Source organism: Durio zibethinus, chromosome 9, assembly GCF_047325235.1.
Source record: "Durio zibethinus cultivar Kanyao isolate XHJ-2024 chromosome 9, ASM4732523v1, whole genome shotgun sequence".
NCBI classification, from domain to species: domain Eukaryota; kingdom Viridiplantae; phylum Streptophyta; class Magnoliopsida; order Malvales; family Malvaceae; genus Durio; species Durio zibethinus.
The window spans coordinates 27,027,964-27,055,705 of NC_143170.1; the positions used below are offsets into that span (position 1 = coordinate 27,027,964).

At 30.8% G+C, this 27,742-nt stretch overlaps 5 protein-coding genes and 1 non-coding gene across 9 annotated transcripts; 5 read left to right on the plus strand and 1 right to left on the minus strand.

The window, feature by feature from the left end:
* Positions 1–517: 517 nt before the first annotated feature.
* Positions 518–589, plus strand: TRNAT-UGU (transfer RNA threonine (anticodon UGU)). Its single transcript has one exon. It is a non-coding gene; the product is annotated as a tRNA-Thr (tRNA).
* A 60-nt stretch (positions 590–649) lies between these two features.
* On the plus strand, positions 650–4,675 carry LOC149516919 (uncharacterized). Of its 2 annotated transcripts, XM_089766058.1 has the most exons (2): positions 650–1,355; positions 3,973–4,675. In XM_089766058.1, exons 1-2 carry the CDS (start codon positions 937–939, stop codon positions 3,986–3,988), a joined length of 435 nt encoding a protein of 144 aa, XP_089622184.1. In that variant the 5' UTR covers positions 650–936; the 3' UTR covers positions 3,989–4,675. The 2 variants fall into 2 exon arrangements, with proteins under 2 accessions (XP_089622184.1, XP_089622185.1); XM_089766059.1 differs by lacking the exon at positions 3,973–4,675 and having other exon boundaries at positions 668–1,522.
* On the plus strand, positions 1,665–5,559 carry LOC111313466 (uncharacterized). The gene is given in 2 exon segments (XM_089766057.1): positions 1,665–3,427; positions 4,666–5,559. A coding segment is annotated over 1 exon segment (753 nt). The 5' UTR covers positions 1,665–3,427; positions 4,666–4,677; the 3' UTR covers positions 5,431–5,559.
* Positions 5,560–8,716: 3,157 nt separating this feature from the next.
* On the plus strand, positions 8,717–11,937 carry LOC111313490 (uncharacterized). 3 transcript variants are annotated; one of them, XM_089766056.1, is made up of 5 exons: positions 8,717–9,226; positions 10,258–10,294; positions 10,389–10,625; positions 10,734–10,781; positions 11,008–11,937. In XM_089766056.1, exons 1-5 carry the CDS (start codon positions 8,913–8,915, stop codon positions 11,569–11,571), a joined length of 1,200 nt encoding a protein of 399 aa, XP_089622182.1. In that variant the 5' UTR covers positions 8,717–8,912; the 3' UTR covers positions 11,572–11,937. The 3 variants fall into 3 exon arrangements, with proteins under 3 accessions (XP_089622182.1, XP_022769915.2, XP_022769927.2); XM_022914180.2 differs by having other exon boundaries at positions 8,720–9,214; XM_022914192.2 differs by having other exon boundaries at positions 8,725–9,163.
* Positions 11,938–12,812: 875 nt separating this feature from the next.
* LOC111313479 (autophagy-related protein 16-like) lies at positions 12,813–15,841 on the plus strand. Its single transcript, XM_022914170.2, has 5 exons — positions 12,813–13,035; positions 13,182–13,308; positions 13,445–13,626; positions 13,733–13,928; positions 14,680–15,841. Coding segments are annotated over exons 1-5 (1,530 nt in total). The 5' UTR covers positions 12,813–13,033; the 3' UTR covers positions 15,703–15,841.
* An 843-nt stretch (positions 15,842–16,684) lies between these two features.
* Positions 16,685–18,566, minus strand: LOC111317829 (vignain-like). Its single transcript, XM_022920302.2, has 4 exons — positions 17,828–18,566; positions 17,474–17,709; positions 17,246–17,386; positions 16,685–17,123 (listed from the first exon to the last, which is right to left on the minus strand). The coding sequence occupies exons 1-4, from the start codon at positions 18,288–18,290 to the stop codon at positions 16,860–16,862; spliced, it is 1,104 nt and encodes a 367-aa protein (XP_022776037.2). The 5' UTR covers positions 18,291–18,566; the 3' UTR covers positions 16,685–16,859.
* Between the last annotated feature and the right edge of the window lie 9,176 nt (positions 18,567–27,742).

Below are 27,742 nucleotides of genomic sequence, written 5' to 3' on the forward strand. Positions count from 1 at the left end.
CGTCTTTCTTATTTGTTGGGCCTAATCGGCTATCTTTGGGGCCTATTCTGTCTTGGCCCAAAAATGATGAAATCTATCGGGCTTATTGTTAGAGCTATCAAGGCATTTATATTTATATATTTTAAGATAATGTTACGGATGATTTTAAAATATAATATAATATTTAATATAACATTTAAATTTAAAAAAATTTTAAATTTAGAATTATAAATTTATTAATTAATATGATATTGTAAAAATTATTTATCTATTATATATTATTATTTGAAATTAATTACATTAAAAATAAATATTATATTAAATAATAAATTTATAATTTAAATATTAAATTAAAAAAATTTTTAAATTTAGATGTTACACGTCATAAGGATAACCCTTATATTTTCTATATACAAATTTCCTATAAGCTGAAAGCTAACCCCAAAAGAGCACCATATGCCAACAGTCGCCAGGCAGGTAAAAAACCTCATCAAATAATTATTCTAAGTAAATTTATAGTGGGAACAAGCAAGGAAAAGCCCCTATAGCTCAGTGGTAGAGCGTCAGTCTTGTAAACTGAAGGTCCGTAGTTCGATCCTGCGTGGGGGCATCCTTAAGTTTCGCTTTTTGGTTGGATCATCCTTTTATAGGACTAAACGACGCAGTTTCGAAAACAGTTTCTCTCTTGCACGGGTATTAATCCTCGGAAGTTGGAACTTGGAACTCTAAACGACGCAGTTTCGAAAACAGTTTCCCTCTTGCACGGGTGTTAAACCTCTGAAGTTGGAACTTAGAACGCTTACTCAAGCGCCCCTTCATACTTAAACCCCTAACGACTGCTTCCAACCAGACCTCAAGAAGCCAAAAACCAGTACCGAAACCCCGCTTCTGTAACTTTTTGAGTTTTGAGATTAAGTTTTTTTTTTTTTTTTTTTTTTACTTTTCTTCTATGCCAGAATGGCAAATCTCGTGCGCAAACTCTTCAAGAACAAATCCACTCAAAGATTCATCGTATCTTTCAAAAGCCCACAACATCAACAACAGCTCCCAAAAAATAGTCCTTCTCTTATTCCCCAACAAACCCACCATTTTTCATTAACCAACGCATATTGTTTCCTCAATTCCAAATCCCTGGAAAAAAGCAAATCTACTGAACCCTTGAAGTTATACCCCAATTTCCCATTTGGGTATTTGTTGAATCCCATTAGCTCATCTGGTTTTGATCCATTAGAAGCCGCGGAGGTCGTGGAGGAGGCAGCAGAAGCTGGGGATGCTGATGGTGGGAAAGTTTGGGCAGATAGTGTGAAGAAGAAGAGGAAGAAGAAGATGAACAAGCACAAATACAAGAAGCTCAGGAAGCGTCTCAGGAGAAAGACGTAGGCTTTTCTTTGGCGAGAATTTCATGGGGAAGTTGTATTATTTCCTCTGTTTTTTATATTCAAAGATTTCGGAATTAGATTATATGGGATTAAATTTTTGGATTTTTTTGTTTTTTGTCAAAACTTGATTTCAGGACTTGAATGGAATGTTGAGAATTATCTTATCTATTGACAATAAGCCATAGTTTTATAATGGAATGGATTAACTCATAAAAGTAACAACAACTTGCCTGCTGTCTGGGAATAGTGGAAGAGATTACAGGTACTAGATTTGAACCTAGACGTGCTGGATGCCACCTCTTAAGGTGGCTGTATAAACCAACTGAGTTAAACTTTGAGTTCCAAGAACTTGATTATTTGTCTAAATTTGTTTATGTGTTTACCATAAGAATGAAACCGGTCTCACATATGGATGAAGTGATATTATAGTTGAGTATGAGTTAAGATGCTAAAAGTCATAGGATAATCATTTACCAGAAGTGATTGCAGTAGATTTCTTCTTTATTCCGTAAGTGACTAGGGTTGAGCATAGATGAAAAAGTTTATATCAGGCAGAATCATTCTCATATATTTGTTGTTTTCTGATATTTTCCATGTATGATAGGCTGGAGTTGATGACCTTTCTTTCACAGATCTCTTCCACTTTGATATACGTATTTTCTTTATGAGACTGATATGCTGTTGTCAAATAAACAATTTTTGGATGAAATGCGGGTTGCTAAGATAAGAATGTTTAGAAGTTCATTTGGAAAGAGCAAAATCTTGGGACAAAAATCAATTCAATTCAATTTTGCTTGCATTTGGCTGTTCAACAAGGACCGATGCCTATTGAATCTGCATGTAGGATGGAGATGGTTTTTGTTGAATGTGTTAATAAATTGGTAGAGAACATAGGTAGTGGTCTTGGATAATATAGAATCTCAGTTAAGGTATAATTAATTAGAATGCCTGGCTTCTGAATAAAGACAAATGACATATTTCAAGTTCTGCTGACTGCACCTGTTGGGTTAATGACTCAGGCAAGTTTCATGCATTGCTGTCTTCAAAATAGACACTAACCCAATTAAGATAGAATCACCTGTGCAATATTAGTCCTTATTGACACCTTAACCAATCAAAAAAATCATGCCTTTTTCTTTTCTGTGCCCACGATAATCTCTTCATTCATTATTTTTAATCTTAAACTATATTTTCTTCATGATTATATGACTCTATGCTATCCAATGTCTTTAAGAATAAATACAGACCGTTGGTGTTTTCCCAAAGGAAATTGTGATCGGATTTCAGAATATGCATGCTCTTTTCTCTTTTTGTTCTTGGTAATGTATAACTTGTAGAATGACTAGTTGATATTTGCATCTTATTTTGGGTATGAAAGCAGAGACAACATCCAAGTCCATGCTGGGTGGTTTAGGCTTTTGAGGTTTCATAGATGCATGCTATTAGAAAGTATAATTAACTGATAGACATTTTAGATAGTAAGATTGAACCCTGTGTTTTTAGCATCCATGAGAAGCATTTACCTGTGATTAGCTGGTGATTTGGTCTGAATCACATGTGATTGTGTCAATGAGTTGAGCTTTGTCAAGTGCTTGGGACATGGGTAACTTGATGATGCTCAGTCATGACTCATGATCTTACTGATGATACCAAAACTTCCCTTTTTTTTTTCTCTCTTTCCTGTCATCACTTGTTCAATTTGAGCATTGGCTCAATTTCTGGGTGCCTGTCTTCTGCTTAATTTGATAGTTTGAAGCAACTTCATTTATGCTGCATATGGCCTGTGAAACTATAAATTGATGATATTACTGCAGATTAAGCTATAAGAAGATTACTGTGCACTCTTTGCTATGAATCATGGCTTGTCTTTTGATTTCTAGTGACCAAATTTCGTCAGTTTTTCAACAGTTATTGTTTAAAAAGCCCATCTGGTGCTTGAGACTCAACCAATCAAAGCAAATTTTTATCAAGCATGTAATACTCTGGAATCCTTGAGGGTCACTTGCTAGAAAAGCCTTGAGTTTATCTTTTTTATGCAACATTCTACATGAACACCATGAGACCATGGGGTAAGGATTTGGATATGAATATGGTTTATACTTTATAAAAAGTTAAGCATATGAATGACTTGCACAATCCTACTAGAATTTAATAATTTTTTTATATATTTAAAGTTGTCAGAATTTGAATCCTGGTCATTAAAATTAAAAATTCGGGATTTTACTAACAGATCATAAGGCTGTTGGTAATTCAGTAACTTCTTTGTTTTGACAGACGAAAATTACTTTCCCGTCTCAGGGGAACCATTTAACCTTGGTATTCATCTCATGTATGAATTCAGGGTGATATGGAAGAAGGGGGTAAAAGATCTGTAGACTAATGTGTGTGCGATATCTTTGCATCGATGGGCAACATGTGATAAAAACTCATTAAGTCCCATTGGTATCAGCTTGAAATTTGCTCTCTTTAGAAAGCTGCCCAATAGCACAACAATGGAGAGCATTACATTTTAAGTATCTAGGAAACGGATTTACGTCTGTCCAATCTACTCTAGCAAAATAATTCTGATATGGATGCTGGGGGTCCTATGTTAAATTTCTTGCTGTGTGTCCAGGGTTTGGTGGTTATAATGGGATGATCCACTCAAGCTTCAGCATGGGGCAATAGAAAGTCCGGTGATGCAGCCTATCTTGGCCTGTTGGACCTAGAAACAGGGGCGGAGGTGGGTACCTTGGTGGACTATGGAAACAACGTTTGAATAGTAGTTTAGGACTTTAGCTTCTTAAAACTCTGCAGAGAAGAACAGCATCATTTTTTTTCCTCCTATTTTATTTTTATTTTCCCTTATTTATCCCATTTTTCCCCTTGTGCTGGCATAGATTATTTTTAATCCAAACTGGCCTTTTAAGATATGTACATATTTTTGTATTATTACCTTGAAGTTTTGATAATGCTAAGTTGTATCTCCGTTAATAAGTTTAGGGGCTTTTTCTTAACAAGTTGTATAATGTACCCCCACCAATCCAAGTGAAAATGATTCAAAGCCTGAAAAAGATTGCAGCGATTGATTCATGGAGAATATCTCTAGCTTTGCTGAAAAGATGGAGAAGTAAAGAAGAAGAAACCTGTGAAAAATGTATTCTCATTATTGTCATTTGATCCCTTTTAAAGCTATTTACTGCTCCAAATTTACTCCACTCACGTTTTATCTACCAAATTAATGCGCTCTTTCTTTCTTTTTGATGCTAAAACTTGAATTGAATTGAACCCTCTAACTCCATTTTTGGTTCTCTTCTTCCATGCACAGTTCATCCAACCCATGAAAGATCTCTCCTTTCTCTTGAAGAACTTGGTTGGGGCCAAGATGAAGAAACGAATCAGAAATTTTTACAATGGTGATGGCTCGACCTCTACTCTTAACCGACGCCAGGCTGACCCTGGTGGCACTGCTAGAAAAGCAACATTGGAGGAGGTGATATTACGGTTGGAGTTTGAAGAAGAGCATGCTAGAGCAAAGCTCCATGAATATAGTGAGATTCGAGGTGGCAGGATGTCGTGTGTTAACAATTCTGATATCCTGCGATCTGCCAGGAATGCGTTGAATCAGTACCCTCGCTTTTCTCTCGATGGAAAAGATGCCATGTATCGATCATCCTTTACAAACTCTGAAATTGGATTGAGATCAGAAAGATACTGCAATCTTGGGTTGGAATCGAGATCAGGGAAACGTTTACGTTTGCCATCAACTGTGGGTGGGGACTGGGTGATTTGGTGCAAACCAGGGGTGGTAGCCAAGTTGATGGGTTTAGAGTCGATGCCAGTGCCAATAAGTAGTAGCAGAAGGTTGATAGTGAACAAAAACTCCGTTCTCTGATAAAGAGACAATCTTTGGAGGAGAGCTGAAAGGCATGAAATGGAGAGAAGAACTGCCATGGAAATGAGCAATAATTCCGATGATTTCTGGAAAGCAAGGATGGGTTCCTGTTCAAGGCCAGGGTACTGTGAGATAAAGCTAGTTGTTATAGAGCAAGCGAATGGTGATGGTGGCTGGCCAACCCGACGTTTTCTTTAGATACGACGTAATATTATTTTACATCTGTTAAATTTTGTGATCTTATATTCAAGTTTGATCTTTCTATTTGTTATTAATACGTATTAAATTAATGCTTAACATGATATCAGGTACTATACTATTGTTCCATCTGTCATTCCTGCATGATATCTCTTTCAAATTTGTTGTTTTTCTGGGATGTTTAACATGGCAGATAACACCCCCGATAATTGTTCACAATGTCGAAGTTTGTTACCTTGTACGATATGTCTGGCAGAAATGTTTTCTGCAAAGCAAAATCCCCTTATTTCATCTCTATATTTGGTCGATTTATTGTTGATTTTTGTATATCTCCACGAGAAAGTGATGAGTATTTCATGTATTCTTGTCTTTTGAGCCTCAAAATCTCTATAGATATATAATCTTACCATCCAACAATCGATGTGGCAGAGATTTTCTATTAACATCTCTTGATTTCATGAAACAAATAAATAATTATAAAATCTAAGCTTATACCCAATTCTCACGGTAGATTGGTGCAAGAAATCAGTGAAAAAGAAGGAAGATCATTGAGCAAATTGGACACAAACAATTGTTTTCTTCATGTCTCTGTCCTTAGAGTTCCATGTTATGTTAATAGTTCTTGACGCTGACTAATTTCAAGCATCAACACTACAGTATCTTCAGATCATGGATGTTTATTACAAATTGTGGTTAAAGAACTCCAGTTGTAACAGAGAATACAGGAATTCACTTCCAAATTAAGCTTTCAAGTTTCAAGCATCATATGCTATCCACCTCTACAACATTTGCACATTATCATCAACCAATTCTTAGTTAGAACCCTCATTGATCGCCTGTATCCTTAACCGTTTCTGAAATCTATTTGTGCAAAAGATCTGTCTCCCTCATAATTGCACATGCATATATACACATAAGCATTTATTTATTTGGGGGTTATTATACGTTTCCATCTTCCCCAGGTTATAAGATATTTTGCAGGATAAGCAAAGTCATTATTAGCATGTAAACCCCTCCATGCATTTAAATTTAGTTTATGATGAGAGAAATGTAGGAACCGCACTAGGGAAAAGTCGGTGTTTTCAAGGGAAATGTCTTGAGATTCAACAACATAATCCTCACAATCACTATTAAAAAAAATATTATTTTTAACCTATAATTAAATTAAGATAATTTTAAAAAATTATAAGCATTTTGTTACCATATCAACTGTTAATTTGACAAATCAAAGTATATAATCAAAATACAATTCTAGACAAATTTTAATATAAAAAATTATAGTTTTCATCAAATGTATCATGATAATTATTAGTGTTTAGAAGTAAACTCATCATTCTATTAAAAATAAAAAAAAGAGTAAATTAAGAATGTAATCTTATTCGTACTTAATAGAGAATCTAATTTTTTACTCAATAAAAAGATTGAAAATGAATATAATTTTAAATTTTTATTAGATATAAAAAAAAAAAAGTAATATAACACTCATCTCATACCCGTACCTTACATATATATTTATATTTATATTTAATAAATAGATTTTTATTAAATAATATCAATTATTATTTGAGATTAATTAAAATTAATATAATTTTATTGAAAAAACATATATTAATATATATTTATAAAAAATTATCTAAATATATAAAATAAAAATAAAAAAACTAAAAAATAAATTTTTATTTTTATTTTTTTTTCAAAACTATGATTATAAATATTATCCATACCCATTAAATACTCATAGAGATATAAATAAAATAAATTTAATATCTGTTAAATATGTATATAAGATAAATATAATTTAAAAATTCAAAGTTGAGAATAAAATATATTCTAATCTCTCCATATTTTACCCGTTAACATCCTTAAAATAAGCTCATGAAAATTTTCTTTTGATGGTATCATATGATTACTTTCAAATGTGGATAGCACTAATAGTTTATAACCTACTTTTGATACCCACCCTAGGAAACAATATTTAAAAAATATTGATGGTCCAAACTCAGATTTCCTCCGAGGAAGCAAACCATCAAAGTTTTGTCTGGAAATTGGTCCCATCTCCCATCATGTTTAAAACCAAACAGCTTGGTTGGTTTAAATTTTAGATCAAACTTCATTCATCTTTCTTACCAAGATTTGGTTGCTTGATTTAATGTGTGATTAATTTCCATCTTACAATCTGAACCGTCCACGTCTAATTTATTTTATTTTAATTTTTTCTTTTTTCTCCTAAAAGTGGTACCAAATTGTGATCCTTAACATTTGAGCTGTATTATTAAGTAATATAATTAAAATTTGGGTCCCCTCCTTCCTTAAATCAAAACGTTGCCCGACTTACTTGAACTGCAAATCATGAGCCGTTTAATAAAAAATGAATACAACCACCTGGACGGCAACGGTTAAAGACGGTTTTGGACGATCGATGAGAAGAGATTTTTATTATATTATTATATTATTTTAAAATTGATTAAAATCATATAATTAGCTTTTCCATTATTGCATTTAAGGAATTGGGAAGCCTTTGCCTAATTTGCTTTCATAGTCTCCCATTCTTCAATTTTGCCAAATTAGACAACATATATTATCTTTAAAATAGGATAATGTTACGGGACAATTTATATGTTAATTGTGAAGATTTCATACAGATGATGGATGAATTTTTTTTTAATTATCACATTATTTTGAAATCAATTAAACCGATAAAATGATTTGATAAATTTTGTTTATGTAAGAGATAACGTTAGTTCAAATCGAAACAAATTTAATTTAATTTTTTAAATAAAATTTTAAAATTCAATCTGAATTTGAATTTATTTTTTACATAATTCGATTTTAATTCAATTAAATTTTATCGATTCAATTCGATTAGATTTATCAATTTTTAAAATTTATTTTTATATATTATTTTAATATAAATTTTGATATAAAATAATTAATTTTATTTTATAAAATTTTAAAAAATATATAAATTAATAAAAATATATAATTTAATTCAATTTATATTTTTTATTTTTATCCAAAATCTTGATCTAAACTTAATATATATTTAATATATAAATTTAATATAAATAAAATATTATAATTTTAAATCGATTTTTGATTTTTTTTTTTCTAACACCTACCAAACATTCACATAAAGTATAAATCAATTTCAAAAGGTTGTTTTTCATACTTTATCCTTTCATTTTTTCCATTTTTGCACATAAGGAATTGGGAAGCCTTTGCCTAATATGCTTTAACCATCTGCCACTGTTTAATTTTGCCAAGTTGGCCTATATATATATAAGAGAACAGTGTTATTCCTTTCAAATCTCTCTCTTCTTACTAAGCAGACACCAAGCCAAACATCCTCTGAAAAGGAAAGAACAAAAAAGAAAAGGGAATGCTAATCATCTTCTTCTTATTCTTCTTTTCCCTCTAAACTCTAATCCAAAATCCCAATATTTATAGAGGAAGAGAAATAGGGAGAAAACTGAAGAGGAAAGATGGGTGGGATGACGTCATCTATGGCTGCAAAGTTTGCGTTTTTCCCTCCCAACCCACCTTCATACAAGCTAATTAAGGATGGAGAAACTGGGATTTTGCTTTTGGACCCTTTTCTTCACCATGAAAACGTCGACGTTTTGCGTCTCCCCACTCGCCGTGGCACCGAAATCGTTGCTGTGTACGTGAGGTACCCCATGGCCACCTCAACTTTGCTGTATTCGCATGGGAACGCGGCTGATGTTGGCCAAATGTATAAGTTTTTCATCGAACTCAGCTTCCACTTAAGAGTCAATCTCATGGGGTACCTGTTCCAGTATTTACTTCCTTTTTTTTTTTTTTTTTGCTTTTTTTAGATACCCTTTGTGCAAAATTGGTATTTTTTTTCATTTTGTTGATGATAATTGTACATATGTTTAAGTATGTGAATTTGGTGTGGAAATGAGCCTTTCTTTTTCATTTTATATGATTGACTTTTCCCAAGATGGAGCTTTTGGGGTGAATTTGAGTTTCCTTCATCTGGAAGAAATGGATATGGTAAGACTAAGGTGTTGATATTATTGGGACTTTTGTGAAAGCTATGAATTTTTGTTACTTTTGTCTTAGTGCTCTGATTGCGTGTGACTGTTGCGCTAATTACTCGTTTAGTCTAGTGAGCTTCAGTATGCCAATTTAGGTTGTTCATGGGTCAACTGAATTCAGAGTTTGAATTCTTGTGGTGCTTGATTTCTTAATGCAGATCTGTTTTCTCAAGTATCCTATTTTGGTATTGTATTTGATTCTTGTTATGGTTAGGAAGCCTCAAAATGGTGGTGCAGGATGGTGGTATCTAAGGAATTTTGGTCACTATCTGTCCACCTTGCGTTATCAATTAAAACAATGGTGAAATGGCATAGAAGGGCAAATCAGAATTGTTTAGTACAATACTCTCAACTAGGGGTTAATATCTTTTAGCCTTTCATGGTTGTCTGTACAGTCAGTTTTAGATCGAGGGTTTAATGGAAACTGGTATTTTAATGAACAGTTATGGAGAATTAGGTGGTTGTAATTGCCATGTATGAGCAAGCAAATGTTTTCTTAGGGTGAGAAAGAAAATGCTTTCTATGAAAGTGCAAATTTAGGAATTACCTTTTATGTGTTCATCTATTCCATGGCACTGTTATATAAACAGTTATAATTGGCTTGCGAAGTAGAAGAATATGGATCTTTCCTTTTGTGTTACGTTGGTGCTTCTGTTTCAGCCTCCATGAAATGCCTAATTGTAGTTGATATAGTTTGTAAGATTAATGTGTTAAACCAGTGATTTTTCCCCATTACTATTTGAACATAACATGTGAATCTTTGCAGGTATGACTACTCTGGCTATGGACAGTCATCAGGAAAGGTAATTGTAGCATGAATACTGTACTCTTAGTACATGACTCAATTAAATGTATCTGATAGCTCTCTCTGAAGTTCATATATATATCTTTCCTCAGCCCAGTGAGCAGAATACATATGCTGATATTGAAGCTGCATACAAGTGTCTTGAAGAGAACTATGGTGCCAGGCAAGAAAATATCATCTTATATGGTCAGTCTGTGGGAAGCGGTCCAACTGTGGATCTTGCTGCTCGTTTACCTCGACTAAGAGCTGTTGTTCTGCATAGTCCTATTCTATCAGGGTTAAGAGTCATGTATCCTATGAAGCGCAGTTACTGGTTTGACATCTACAAGGTTAGACATTCTGCTCTCTCATCTATTCAGTTCCATCAAATCTAATGTTTGAAGCATGTGTATGTTTGTTTCATTGAGTGTCTCAACTTGATGTACAATGATTTGCAGAATATTGACAAAATCTCATTGGTAAAGTGTCCTGTGCTGATAATTCATGTAAGTATCCAAAATTCAATATTTTGCATTCTTAATTGCATGAAACAATCATGGGAATGCTACTTATTTCTAATTAATCGTTTGTGTGTATGTATTTATTTGGTGCCCTTGGGGGTTGGGGGTATGATTGGTATTGTTTCAATTTATTTATCGCTATTTCGAACTTGCAAAGAATATCTGCTATGGGTTCTAACTTCTTTGATTTCATATTGGTATCGAAATTCAGGGAACTAATGATGATGTTGTTGACTGCTCTCATGGGAAGCGACTTTGGGAACTGTGCCAAGAAAAATATGAACCATTATGGATCAAAGGAGGAAATCACTGTGATTTGGAACTCCACCCAGAGTATATTAGGCATCTCAAGAAATTTATATCAACATTTGAGAAGTCGTCTTTTCAAAGAAATGGTTCTCAGAGAAGTACAGATGGTATCGAACATTCTAGGCAAAGTACTGAATATTTTGAGGCTCCAAGAAGGAGTACAGACTGCTGGGACAAACCAAGGAAAAGCATTGATAGCAGGGAAAAGCCAAGGAAAAGCACTGATAGAAGAGACAAGCCACGGAAGAGCACTGATAGGCCAGAAAAACCGAAATTTCATGAGTATGATAAACTTAATAACATCGACGAGCTAGAAAAGCTTAGAATATCCTTAGACCAAATGGAAAGGATGGAAAGGTCCCGCCAAAGTGTGGAATACCTTGATAAATCTAGGAGAAGCATTGACCACCGGCAAGAAAAAGCAAGGAAGAGTGTCGATTGGTTAGATAGAATCCGAAGAGTATAGAAGTTCGTAAAATTGGTTCACTGAGTTTGCTCAAGTGGGAGTGAATAGAGGAAGTAGAAACCGGGGAAAATGGGGGAATTGTTTTGGACTAATAACATATTGTTTCAGAATTTGTATTTTGGTCTTCAAAGCTGCACGATAACAGTGTCATGGATTGTAGAGTTTGGTATATTTGAGTCCTCAAAGCTGCACAATAAGGGTGTCATGGATTGCAAGGCTTGGTATAATTTTGAGATTTGTTCTCTTTGATTTTCAATGAAAGAATCTAACCTGTCTGTTTTTGTTGTGAAAAAATTGAAAGCTTGTAATGAACAACTATTATTTCACTATAATGTTCAGATTTTCTGTTGTATATTGTGTTATAAAGTCATGGATATCTCATATGTTAGCTTGTTCATGCCTTCATGGCATTGCCAAAGCAGAAGAGAGATGGTTCTATGTGTCTGAATTGGAGCAATTTATAACTTGTTTCCTAAGAAATCAATCAGTTGCAGGAATCATTGTCGGATAGAAAACACACTATTGAACTTGTCGAGATATGTTAGATAATTGCAATGAGATCAAATATTAAATTTAATTACTGGCTCTTTAGTTTTTGGATGCTAATATAAAAAACTAACTTAATTCATTTGTTAAAAAAAAAAAAAACCCCTTTATTCTTGGATTGTACAAATATGTTAGGAGTTTGGTCATACAAACAAAAAATTTTGGTTGACACTGAAATTAGTGAGACTCATAATCTTAAATAGGATACGATGATATGATTAAAAAAAAAAAATTTGATAAAAGTTATATGATTTAAATTTTAATAAAAATTGTATATAAGTTTGATAAAAAATTAAAAAATATGTTTTATGATGTTGATATAAATTATGATATGATAATTTTAATATTTTATATTTATTTGTTATGAAATAAATAAATATGAATATACAAATTATTATATATAAAAAAGAAATATATATAAATTTTTATACTATATTAATCTCAAAAAAATGTTTGTATTACATAATTTAAATTTTAATAAAAACTATATATAAGTCTAATAAAAAATTAAAAAAGATATTTTATTTTTAGGATATTGATATGAATTATAATATAATAATTTTAATATTTCATATGTGAAATAAATAAATATGAATACATTAATTATTATATCTAAAATTAATACCATATATGAATGTTTATGCTATCTTTATCTAAAAAAAATGTTTATCTATATAATTTTGAAAGCTAAAAACAGAACTAGTTATCAAATATTTTTTTAATAATCTTTAAAGAGGTATGAAGTGCAAGGTACTTTGAAAGCGTGCCTGAAAAAGTTTTATCTTCCAGAACCACCCTCACACAATCTCAGAATCTCATCAACGAGAGAGTCACAATGTTCTTCCTATATATCAATATCTTGCCCAATCCAAACCCCTAATTGCAATTCGTAAATATTCAACTCCATCCAATCTTTATGTAAGTCAAATCAAGTTTCCCCTTCCTTCTTTTATTCTTCTTCTTAAGGAAAAACCTTTTTTTTTTTTTGAGAATAGAAATTTTGAAAAATTGGATTCTATTTTCTTTTTAATGTTAATGAATTTCGGTTTGATATAATTTTTCAGGTCGCAAGAGGAGATAGCGAGAAAAGCTATAAAGCACGCATTGAAGGCGCTGAAGAAACGACACTTGGTCGAAGAAGGAGCTCATGCTTCTGCTTATATTGCTCTTTCCAGGCCCATCATTTCCCAGGTTTTATTATTATTATTATTTTGGCATTTTCCTAATCATGACAATGCGTTAAATTTCCATTTTGGATAAATCTTTGGATTTCCATTAGAATATAAACCACTATGCAATGTTGGGTGATTGGTAAATTTTGTTATAGGGTTCAGAATGGAAAGACAAAGTGGAAAACTTGGAAGTGGAACTTCAGCAATTTTATAAAGTGCAATCAAGATTATCTGAGCAGCTAGTGGCGGAAGTAGCCGAGTCTAGAGCTTTAAAAGCTTCTCTACAAGAGAAAGAAACAGCAATTGCTGAATTGGAGAAGGAGTTGACCCAAACCAGGTTTGGTTTTTTTTTTTTTTTAAATGGTTTGGTCAGCGAGAGAGATAGTTTTTCAGATTTGAAGTTGCTGTGAAATGAATAACTGATTGACTGTTTATTCTGGCAGGGATGAATGCTCTCAATTAAAGACAAAATTAGAAGAAAAGATTAGAGCTTTGGAATTGGTGATGAATGAGCACCAGGAACTCAAAGCTCAACTAGAACAACTGACCATTAAAGCTAAAAATGTAGAGGCTGAAAACAAGATGTTAGTTGATCGCTGGATGCTTCAAAAAATTCAGGATGCTGAACGGCTTAATGAGGTATGGTATATTGTTATTACAGACTTACAGCTATATGAAAACACAGAACAGGGTCAATTTTTGATCAGGTGACTTTGAGAATGATATAGCTAGGTTCCATATATGCTTGACATTTAAAACGTGTTGCGTTTGTGATTCATTAAGAGTTCATTCATGCTACGAGGTAGCTAAGTTAGAACATTATACAATTGTCACTATTAGCACTCTTTGAGACTCTCTTATTTCAAAACTTGATAGGAAGCAACGATCTTACGATAATCATCAACTCCATATTACATGCCCCTTGCATTGCACAACAAGGAGTAGAAAGGAATAACAAAAATTAAAAACTATGAAAAAGTGGGGGCTCGCCGGCTCGGAGCCTGGAGGGATTGTGTTTAATCTTTAGGATGTTCTTGAACAAATAAATTTTGGTGTTTCTGACCCATCAGCAATATAATTGCAGCGGTAACTATTTTTGGTTTTAGGGAAAGGGAGTGTGGTCTTGAATGACTAGAGGAATTCGGTGGTAACTCTTTTGTTTTTTTTTTTTTCAACTTCTAGGTTCATTTTTTCTTATATTCCTTTAACTTTGTCACAATTGAGAGGAGATTAAATGAGCAATAGTGTCCTTTAGAATGATATAACACTTGAGTCTGAGTTTGAAATTGCAGTGCCAAATATATGTGGGAATGAGTTTTTAATTCTATCCCTTACTTTTGAAAGAGTCTATAATTTATTTTTAACTTTAGTTTTCCTTTAATTAATTTAGGTAAATGCGCTTTATGAAGATATGATTGAGCAACTTAAGGCCAGTGATTTAGAAAAACTTGCCCGAGAGCAAGTAGATGGTATTGTCCGTAGAAGTGAAGCAGGTGCTGAGTTCTTTGCGGAATCAATCATTCCCTCTGCTTGCAAGCACAGGATCAGTGCCCATGAAGGTGGTTGTGCTTCTATACTGTTTGAGTGCAATTCTGGCAAATTGATCAGTGGAGGACAAGATCAATCAATCAAAATGTGGGATACTAGCACTGGATCTTTAAGCAATAGTCTCTTTGGATGCGTTGGTTCTGTCCTAGATCTTGCAATTACCCATGACAATAGATTCATAATAGCAGCAAGTAGTTCAAACAACTTGTTTGTATGGGATGTCAACTCAGGACGCATCCATCATACTCTCACAGGTCACACAGATAAAGTGTGCGCGGTAGATGTGAGCACAGTTTCATGGCGTCATGTTGTGAGTGCAGCTTATGATCGTACTATAAAAGTGTGGGATTTGCAGAAAGGTTACTGCACTAACACAATAATTTTTCACAGCAACTGCAATGCTCTTTGCTTCAGCACAGATGGACTAACCATATGCTCAGGTCATGTTGATGGGAATCTTCGTTTGTGGGATATTCAGACAGGAAAGTTGCTTGGTGAAGTCACGTCACATTCACTCTCTATTACATCTCTTTCTCTGTCCCGAAACGGGAATGTAGTATTGACCAGTGGCAGAGATAATTTGCACAATTTATTTGACACGCGATCATTGGAAGTCTGTGGTACGTTCAGAGCAACCGGAAACAGAGTGGCATCGAACTGGAGTCGCTCGTGTATAAGTCCAGACGACAATTATATTGCTGCTGGCTCTGCTGATGGATCCATTTACATTTGGTCAATATCCAAAGCTGACATAGTAAGCACTCTGAAGGAGCACACTGCTCCTGTCCTGTGTTGTGCATGGAGTGGACTTGGAAAGCCATTAGCCTCCGCACATAAGAATGGGATTGTCTGTACCTGGACATGATCCCCAGGTTGTACATGGAATATACTAGTACATATGTCTCCGGGTCATGTACATATGTCTACGATGATGGAAAGTAATAGTTGTCAAAATAGATCATATTATCTAATTTTTTTCTAAAGATCAAAATGTTTTTGCTTGATCAGTGACTCTTTTATGAATTTTTTGGATAAAAAAATTTAGAATTTAATTCAATTAATTTAAATAATTACAAAATAACATTTAATAAGTGCGGGTGGAATTATAGTCAAGATAGAGGTTGACTACTCAAGGGGTCATGTCCCTGACCCAAATTACAAGCTGGTTTGCACCGGTTCCACCGACCACGTCTAAGTGGTTCGTGTCCAGTTCTACCCTGAAGTCTGCTCCTTTTCTGGGCCTGCCATGATCCAACCACTCTGAATCGGCAGGTATCCCAAATTTGATTAAAATGCTCTCCAGTTTTTCTTCTTTTTCCTTTCTTTTTTTCTTAATGGGTCCTCAAACTTTGTCAGGGTGAAGATGTGGGTGCACAATACGGATCGGGGATATGTTACTACAATGAGAACCAGGCTGGAGTGGGTGCACTGACCCCATCAGATGCTACGGCTGAAAATGTACGTAATATCTGAAGTTTTAGTCTTTTAACTTATCAAGAACAGCAATTGAGGTTCTTGTCTGTTAATAGACAAGCTTATTCTGTTGCCTTTTGTTATGTTCTAAAGATATCACTGGATTCTGGAGTACTTGATGGTTTCTTTAATTTGCTTTGGATAATGTCGTGAATCGTCGTTGAATTATAATGAATTTTCAATCTGACACCATGATTCGTAAAGTATGAATTTGTTAATTAATGTGATACTTGAAAGATTGTTTGTTGATTATTTGTCATCTTTTGGAGTTAACCACGGTAGTTAACCGATTCATTGTTTAGTTATCATATTAAAAATTTTTAAAATTTAAATATCACATTAAACATTTCACTATAATTTAAAAGTCATTTGTAACATTAAACCATTTATTTTTTTACTTGCTTTCAAAGTCATTAATTGTAACAGATAAAATTGACACCAAATTTTATGGGAATATTATTCAACCATGATTCTGTTGCATGCAACTTTTGGATAGAGGGAAATAACAGCTGAGACAAGAACAAAGCTGGAATCAATGGCTAGAATTGTTTAGAGTTCATCCTTAGCATAGTCTGACGGTCCTTTAGGATTAGAGGAAGAGTTCTTGACAGGATATGAAGCATCCATTGCTATACCACAGAGTCCTTCCTTTTCTTTGATGCCACGTTCCATCCTTATATAACCTTTCTCTCCCCATTCAGATCCCCAGGAGTTCTTCACTATCCAATACTTGGTTCCATCAAGAGTTGTTCCATAGCCCACAGCTGCAACTCCATGATTCAGCTCAGTGCTACATGTCCCAGTAAATACCCCCTGCAGTCAAATTTATTGAAAATTGAGAGATGATATTTCTACTATTCTTGTACACAAGTGGCATTTAGATAGAAATTTAGTTGTTTTTTTTTTTTGCTTATCAGATCAATTTGAAAGTTTACCTCTGAGTAGAACTGGAAATCGCTACCCCCAGCGTCTATGGCCACGGATACTGGCTGGTGTGCCACTGCTTTAAGCAGAGCATCCTCATTGTTGGCAGGCACATCCTCGTGGCCATCAATAGACACTGCTGGAGAATTCATCTGCATAACCACCCGACGGATTCTCATGAATTCATTTAAACGAATCTTTATTGAATATAAACCATATTTAATTCAGATATTATGCACCTTGGAAACGTCACATCTTCCATCTTCACCTTTGTAAGGGTAATTGGCCTCCGTAGTGATCCCACCTTTCTTCTTGATGAAATCAAATGCAACGTCCATCAACCCTCCATTGCATCCTTGATTTTCTTCAGTATCACAGTCTATCAAAACTTGCTCAGACAGGGATACCAATTTGTTCGTCTTAATTTGATTAATACCCTCAACTGCTACAACAGCTGAAAATGCCCAGCAGCTACCTACAAGTTCAGAATTAGACCACACGTAATACGAGCAGAGGTTAACATCCTACACCTTGTTTGATGTTGGATGAATGGATGGCAATTAAAAGAATGATATCAGAAACTGTATCCTTACCACATTGGCCTTGGTCCTTGACGGCAGTAACAGCTCCTTTTTTCCTCCAATCAACAGATTTTGGAACACTGTCTACATTCTCATACATGAAGCTCCCAGTCCCCAGGGATTTCCCGTGTAACATCCTATGATGCTTGATCTTCGAGCCGGCATAAGTTTTTCGGAATTCAAGATTAGTCATGTCTGCAAACTTGTTTAGCTTCAACTTATAAGGTTTGTCCTTCTTGTTAGTGTCGTGCACATACATAACATTTTGTTTGAACACATTGAACCGCTTGTTCTTATCATCAAGACTCCTGGACGTAACCGTGTGATCGGTAACCGTGTACTGGCTTCTCCACCTCTCGTACAAATCCCACAGACTCTCCTCGGACGCGATATCCGTCTCCTGGAAATCGAAACCCTCAGCTATTCCCATCACCAGAGCCAGTGAGAACACAACCAGAACATGAACCCTCCTCATTTTCAGTATTTGATATCAAAATTCAACACCAACAAGTTATGGGAATTCAGAGACCTTAACTCTTGATTTATATAGAGAGGAACAGAAGATAACAAAGGGATAATAAATGAAGAAGTTACAGTTTCCTTACGGGCATCAACAAGCTGTAATAATGGCGGAGAAGAATGACATGGAGATGAGGCTTTTGAGAACAATGGAGAACAAGAATGCTAAGTTTTATGAACAGATTTACCAGGACAAGCAAAAGCAAGAGATGCCATGAAGCAGTTAGGTGTGTTGAAGAGGGTGATCTTTATATGCCAAACACGTTAACATAAACGCGGTAGGGAAAGACGGGGGAAAAAGAAGGTGACGAGAGATATTGTTACGTTCATACTGCCTAAGATCCTGGATATTTTTGCAAGTGGGAAAATAATAGAAGACTTCGTAACTGATTCGGTTTTAAGTGAAAACTTTGCTAAAAATATTGCTTTGAAATTGGAATGAGAGGAAAGTTTGTAGGGTTGAACACTAGACTAATTGGTTTGATTTTGAAAAATCGAAAATCGATTTAATTAAATTTTTTTAAAATATTAATTAAACTGATTGATTTATATCTAAAAAAAAAAAATAATCGAACTAATAAAAAAAAATAATCGAAGTAATAAAATCGATCAGATAGAATTTTTTTAATTATTTTTTTACCATCAATTTTGAATAATAATTTACAACAATTTTTATCTAACAAAACTCACCATATAATTTTCCCACTAATACAATATTTTTCATTCATAAAAACACAAATAAAAAATATTTATATATATATATAATATATTTAAAAATCTATTAAAATTTTTAGTTAATAAGGTGGGTTCGATTATAAATTTAAAAATTAAAAATTGATTAAATCGAATTATTTAACCAACGATCATCGAAACTAAACTAATCAAACCAATTTGATTAAATTTAATCAATTTTAATCGATCAAATCATTTAAAATCGACTTATGATCACTCCTAAAAAAAACTCGAATCAAACTTTAAAAAATAGAGTTGAATTGAGTTTGTATAAGCAATTCGATTTCGAGACCTAATGGCTGTGCATTACATTATTAATTAAACTTTGATCACTGCGGGATGGTGAAGAAACACTACATCAATCATCTTTCTTAATAAGGTGGGTTCAATTTTTAATTAACTCAAATTATTTAACCAATAATTATCGAAACTGAACTAATCGAACTAATTTTATTAAATTTAATCAATTTTAATCGGTCAAATCGTTTGAAATCAACTTATGTTCACTCCAAAAAAAAAAATCAAATTGAATTTTGAGAGATGGAGTTGAATTGAGTGTGCAATAAATTCGGTTTCGAGACCTAATGGCTGTGCATTACATCATTAATTAAACTTTGATCATTGCGGGATGGTGAAGAAACACTACATCAATCATCTTTCTTAGTATAAAGCCAAATTGAAAAACTGATTGTAAGGTTGCCATCAGGTCGGGTTCGGGGAGAGTTTTGCTCACCCCGAACTTGATCCAATTTTATGTGTTATTAAACTCGAATATGATCTTACGTAAAATTTTTTTTTATTTTTTTATACTCGAATCCAACTCCGATCCAATGTTATATAAATCGTATCCGACTCAAAATTAATAAAATATTATTTTTTAAATATAAAATATTATTTTTTAAATATAAATATTTAAAAATATCATTATATAAATATATATATAATTAATTAATTAATTAATTAAAAAATTTTATATAATATCGGGTTAAATTTGTCTAAAATCTGAATCCGACTTGATCCCGATTATTTTTTAATCTTATTCGATTCGACTCGAAATTCGAATTTAAAAAAAAAATCGATCTCATAAGATCGGATCGAATCGAAACCCGTCAGGAACGGGTTGAATTGCCGACCCTAGCTGATTGTAACCTCAATGATTGCTTTTGTTTTTTTGTTACCTTCCATAACTGTTGCTTTGTCAATGGATCACACGTTTTAGAAGGTTAAAATCCTCAAGTAACATAGTGCGTATTGAAATTACTTTAGTCTATTACAATTAAATTGGAGTGGCAACACAACTTCATTAATATTCATAGTAAAAGTTTAAATTACATTTAGTAACGTTCGAACATCTGATTCAATAAAATATTAATCCTTTATTCAAAATTAAGGAAATGTTAGGGCTGCCGACTTAACAACCTCGTCCTAACATTCAAAATTTTATGAAACTACATCAACTTATTTTTATCATTCAAAATCAGACACCTATTTTATAAATTACCTAATATCAGTCATTAAAGATTATAATAATTTGAATCAAATTGAATTCGGTCCAATTTTTTAGATAATGCATAATATTATAAATTTTAAAAATCTAAATCGATATGTTCTTTTGAAATTGATCTGATCTAAATCGAATTTTATCAGTTTAATTTAGTTTATCAATTTTTAAATTTTATTTGTATTATTTTATATATTATTTTAATAAAATTTTTAATATATTTAAATATATTTATTTTTATTTTATAAAAATTTAAAATATATATAAACACTAATAAAAATATATAATACGATTTGATTCGATTTTTTTTTCACATCTTATCCGAAATTCAATTCATACTTAATATATATATATATATATTTAATAACTGAACTTGATTTAAATTAACTAAAAAAATAATCAATTCAAATTAAATCAAATATTACGATTTTGAATTGATTTTTGTTTTTTTGATTTTTTTTTTCACCTCTATCAGTCAAAAAAATAAACTTCCGAAAAGATAAGACCATCTTAACAGATAATTGACTTTAAATTACAAAAATAAACTGACATAATTTCATAAAATTTCAAGTATTGTTGGCAGATTATTTTCTCGAGTGCCCTTCGCATTCCTCTAGAAATTATATTATAGTCAATGAATCTATCATCGACAAATCGAGTGACAAGTAAAAGCCACAAACTCCAGATTATCCACACAATTTGAGTTGGTAGCATAGAGACATTGCTTGGAATACCAATCACTTGTACGTTAGAACACTCAATCATGTAGTACATAATTTACTCTATCATATGCATACAAAAAACTATTACATTTTTTTAGTATATAATTTTTTATTTATAATAATATTTAATTCTAAAAAAAAAGGAGAGAAATTAAAATTTATAATTTTGGTAAGTATATGATGGAAATTATATTTTTCATAGAAATTATTATGTCATAATTTGTGTAACACAAAAATAAAAAATATATATTTTTATCGAATTTTTATATAATTTTTATTAAAATATTAAATCATGTCATTTTTATTTTTTTTCCGTAATATTTTATATTGTATCTAAAATTATATGATGATAAAGCTTTTACTTCGAAATAGATTTAATTATTATAAATTATCCCAAGAAGATCATACACTTTAATTATTTCTATTATGTAAAACCAACTCAGCTAAACATTGATGATTGATTCTAATTATATGATTAATTACTTCCAAAGTCAGTAGAATCATAGCTGTCAATCTTTGCAACACTTGTAAAGAAAATGAAGAACATAATTGCACCATGCATCATGGTAAAAGTTGACCTTTTACCTATATGTAAACAAATTCCCCGACATCATTATTATTGATTAAAGGTAAGAAAATTTACTATTTCTTCTGCCTAAATTGTTCTACCATTATTGATTTTCATGAAATTAAAAAAAAAATAATTTTATTATATCTAATATTAAATTTTAAATTTTTTTATAAAAGTAAAATTTCATGATTTTTAATATCAAAAAATAAAAAATATATAAAAAAATAATTTTAGATATTTAAAAATATATATAATTTTGAAACATCTAAAAAAAAATTTAAAAAAAAAACAAAGAGTATCAATTTTCTAGCTTTAAAAAAAAAAAAAAAAAAAAAGGAAGGCAAGAATGAGTGTTTCAAGTTATATAATTAGCACTAGCTTTCAAAGGAAAAAGTGTAACGTGACAGATACTAACAACCGTGGCACATGCTTACCAATGATTATTTGATTTCTTTTACCTTTGTCTCATTAATTAAGAATCATGTTGTACAAATATTAATAGATTTAAAATTAACTTATTGATACTTATTTTACGAATTCGAACTCTCAAAATTTTATTTTTTATTATATTTTTAACAATTATTTTATATTTTAATTTATTTATAAATTTTCGCATTTCAATTTCTAAAATTGTAAGTGAATATTCAAATATTTATAAGAGAGTTTAGATGAAAAAATTTTTTGTTACGAGTAATTGAAATTAATATTTTTTAAATGTAAAAAATATTTTGACTTATACTCTTAACGGCTCTTTTTATTTATATATGTAATTTTAAAATTTTTATCCTTAACTCGAAACTCAGTATAAACAATACTATATGTTATTATAGCTTAATGTATGTTTCAAAAGAAATGTTTTTATATATTACCAATCTCTAATTATATATTGTCATTATTATAACTACATGGCATGTCAAGTCTTTATGATACGACAATAGTCAGTCCACTTTAGATTTAAAAAAAGAATAAGAATTACCAAACTTCATCAAGCTACCAATAATTTTGTTTGTTTTTATCCAAACCAGAAGCTTTAAGGGTAACAATAACTAATAATTGATCATGATGTCTCAATGGTTCTTGTTAAGGTCAACACAATATTCTTGTTGGTGGTGGGTCAAATATTTTAACATACCATTTTTATCATAGCAGTGAATAATCATTGGTGATGCATAGTATGCATGAGATTTATCCTTTTCTTTTACGCAAAAGAAGTAAATTTTTATGAAAAAAAAAAAAAAAAAAAAGTTAGGTGAAAGGATATTGTCTCTTCCAAAATTAGAATATATTGCAAGTTTTAACGAAAAAATTTACATAAAATTTATTGATTGTCCAAAAAAATATATTATCATAGTTGTTATCCTTCTTATCATTTAAATTGATTTCTCTCCTAAATTTATATTTTATATATATATATATATATCACGCAACATATTTTTTTTGGATATGATAATTAGTGTTATTGTGTCATATAAAATATTATATTCGTATCGTATTTTACACGAAAATTATATATAATAACTTATGTTGACGGAAAAATATATAATATAATTTTTTGATTTTATTAAATTAATTTATAATTTTTTAAAAAATTTTAAATTGTTTTATTTTTATGTCTTTTTTTAATATCTTTTTAGTATCATTTCACTATATTGTGTTTAAAATTATCAGATCTATTTTTTTTAAATATATTTTTTACCACACCTCACCATGCAGTTATTATCCTTTTAATATTCTTCAATTAAATTTGAACGTATACATTCATATATCATTTTCATATTAACAAATTCGAATCTAATTTTTAAACATAAATTAATTATTATTGAATAAATTATTCATCTATCAAAATAAAATGTTTTGATATAAAAAAGTAATTACACACTTGAAAAGTTATTTGATATATTAACAGTAAAATTTTTTAATTTTACAAGTAGAGTTAAAATTGTCACGTATATATCTTATTATATATTTAAAAAAATTTAAAAATGTAGTTGAATATGTGTCATCAATTCTGCTTATAAAGTTAAAAAAAAAACTTTATTGTTAATATATCAAATCATTTTTTTTATCTATTTATCATATTACTGAGAATTAGGCATATAAAATAAATACATATACATTATGTACGTTATGAGAAATTATTTAATACATTATTAATAAATTTTTTTATTTTATAAATAAAATTAATATAATTACTATATTTCATTTTTTAATTAAATTTTTTATTTTTCAAATATATCATAAGAGACATGCATCATTTCATTAAAGCCGCTTATAAAATTAAAATCAATTAGTCATGTTAATGTGGTATTGGGGCAAGAAAGGGACGACGAATATATACAAACGGCGGCCAGCCGGCCAGCAGTTCAAAGTTGCTTTATGTGGTTAAGAATAGATTTGGTGCGGCGTAGGCGTGGGACGTTTGTGGCTAGGAAATGGGAGCCCCCGGCCTTCATCCATCCAATAACCGATGTTGGCTAAACCATCATCGCCCAGCAGCTATGATGAATGATTGGTGGACATGGTGTAGGGCCATCCTTCCACCCTCATCAGAGACAATCGTTTACCATGCATGTTGAATGTTGCAAAGAAAAGCAGAAGAGAGGAATGAAGAAAATGAAAAAGCACAAACATGAATGCATTGATAAATAACACCTATCAAATGCAATATACTCTGATAGCCTAAAAATTTAATAACAGTTAATATTTGATGCATTATTAATATTAATAAATTAGATGATATTATTTTATTAAAGAGATAAATTAAATAATGTCAAATAAGTTTTTTCTAAAAAAATATTAATTTTTTTATATATTTATTTTAAAGATTGATATTTAATCATTAATGAGATGGTATAATTGGTAATAATAATAATTGTCCATTTCATTTCAAGTTATTAAAGTTTTTAATTTAATACTTTAATGTTTGAATATTTTAGTTATATGATTTTATTTAATTTGTTTCATGTATAAAAAATAAAAATTTTAAGTATATTTAACTTAATCATTTTACTATTCGATTAATCAAAAAAATTAATCGAACTGATTAAATTAATTTTTATCAATTAATTTTTAAATTAAAAAATTTAATTCGATTAATAAAAATAAAATAACATAATTTAATTAATTTAATTTTAAATAATTTAAATTATAATTAATCAAATCAATCGAATAAACAATGAAAATGAGCATAGTTACCTTTCATTAGTGGGTAGCATTACCCACAAAAAATGTGTACAAAATTTGACCATATGGTCTTAATTAATTAGTGTATTACCTAAAAACTTGACTATTAATTCCCATTACCTAAAATATTTATATATTTTATTTAATCATAAACTATTCCAAATTTTGATATTCAAAATCTAATAAAAATTTATTTTCCAAATTCTAGTTCATGAATTAAGCAGCAAACTACTAATAATCGTGTGATTTATATTTATTAATAGAATGTTAAATTATTAATTTTAATAATTAAAATTTAATTTTTAACAATCTTGAGTAAAAAAAAAAAACAAATTAGGAAATAATAACGTGGAAAAAATGAAACTTGGATTTATTGTCAAATAACAAACAGAGCGCATGTGCAGAGGAGAAAAGCTATTGGCGAAGATGGCATGACACGCGGCAGCAACATTGAGCACCACGTGTTACGTGACGAGGGGAGTTGCCCAGTTGTTTTCACTCGCTATCAAAGACGAGAGGAAAGGTTTGGGCCAACTGATAACATGGGCCTGCCTTTTAATCTAACCGCTTGACAAAGACTTTCGCGCTTTTATGTTATCTATATTTTCATTTCCAAAAGTGCCTGGACCCCACCAATATTCCTAAATCAACGGCTGTGATCACTCTTCTAATCTATAATCAACGGCTGTGATTCTCAGGAGAACGATAAGAGAATCGTAGGGAGAGAAAAAGAATATTCCACGTAACTGTCAGCGGAGATGTCCAACTAAGCAAATGAACAGATGCTACGCCCGCCATGCGGGCCATGTGTTGGAAAGACATTTAGAAAAGTGGCAGTTTGAGAGGTCTGATTATGCCACGTCAACATTTTTGTACTGAAAATTTTGGACTCACTTTTTTTTTTACAAGAAAAATCAAAGTTTAGGGAACTCTAAAAAGAAAATTTTCAATTAAAGCGCAAATAAAAAAAAAAATTGCTGCTGTCCCGAGAAATTTCAATTTTTTTTATAAAGATATTTAAAGTTGCAAGATAATAAAAAAAATTATAGAGTTCATGATAAGAAAAATTAAATATAATAATTTGTGTATTTGTATTATATAAAATATAAAAATATATGTGTTTATATCATATTTTATGTAAAAATTTGTATTGATACGAAAATATAAAATATATTTTTTAAATTTTATTAAATTTATATATAATTATTATTAAAATTTTAAATATATTATTTTCGTATCTTATTTTTATATCATATCCGTATCGTATTTTAAATTATCAAATATAATTAAATTAATAAATTTTAATTTAATTTATGATATTTAATTCTAAAAATGAAAATGAAAGCTACCTTGAATAGTTTTTGGATATACCTCAGCCTGCTGGGCTTTGAAGTAAGTGGGGAGACACTCGTGCACATGTAATAATTAATCACACATGGGAATATTAAATCCAACTCTTTAATTATTTTATATATAGTTGAAAATTACGTGTATATATAATGCATCAACTACTTCTTTTTATTACAGATTGTTACTAAAATTATGATCATTTTCAATGATAAACCTATGAATTAGCTGAATTTTCATTTATAACTTCCATCTTTCTATGTGGGGTTTTCATTAAACTTTGGTATGTTCATGTTTATTTAAAGCATGTAACGACATCGCCAGTATTTTCACCCTTTAGCGACGAAATCAAGCAAATGCTATAGGGGTGCCCCATTAATTCCATAAAATTTATTAGCCTACTAAATTCTAAACAGATTAATCAATCCAGCAACAAATTAAGTCTTCCTCCAAGTTCCAATTGGTTCCACCTTTCTTGGATTTTATTTTTTCCTTAATGTATTTCTCAAGATAGAAAACATTTAGATGAAATTTTTTAATATAAACGATTAAATTAAAATTTTAATAAAACTGATATAATTAAATAAAAGGTTAATAATATGTAAAAGAAATTATTAAAAATATCATTTATAATTTAAATAAATTAGTACTTATTAACGATAAAAATTTTGTTAATTTTTTTATTAAAAATAATTATTTAAAAAATATATTAAAATATTTTTTAATTTTTATATATTTAATCTATATAACAAAGACTTGTAATTTATCAATTTTAATTTTTTTATTTTAATTTAATTTTTTTAATAAAAACTTTAAAGCTTTCCTTTAGACCTAACAATTTATATCTTCATGTCATGTAAAATGTTAATAATTCATGTATTCATATTATATTTTACATAAAAATTACATATTATAATTTGTTTCGATATAAAAATATAATTTTTTTTAAATTTTATTTAATCTGTTTATAATTTTTACTAAAATTTTAAATCATATTAATTTTATTTTATTTTATATTATTTTTATATTATATTTAAAATTATCAATTTTTTATTCATATTATTTTCATGCCTTGTTAAGATGTGGTGTGGTGTACAAAAATTTTCGTATAAGTCTTTTTGCTCAGTTCAAGAGAGAGACTCGACCCATGCGCCAATGATCAATATGTCCGGGGAAGAGTAATTCTCCGTCAAAATGATGGTATACTTGGGCACGGGGGGGGGGGGGGCGCGCTAGAACCTGAGTAGCTTTTTTAGTTTTGTATTCTTTTTGACTGTTTGGTACAGCTTTAGTGATGGCCTTGCTTAAGGGCCAAAACTACCCAACTGGAATCCTGTAAAACCTGAAATCAC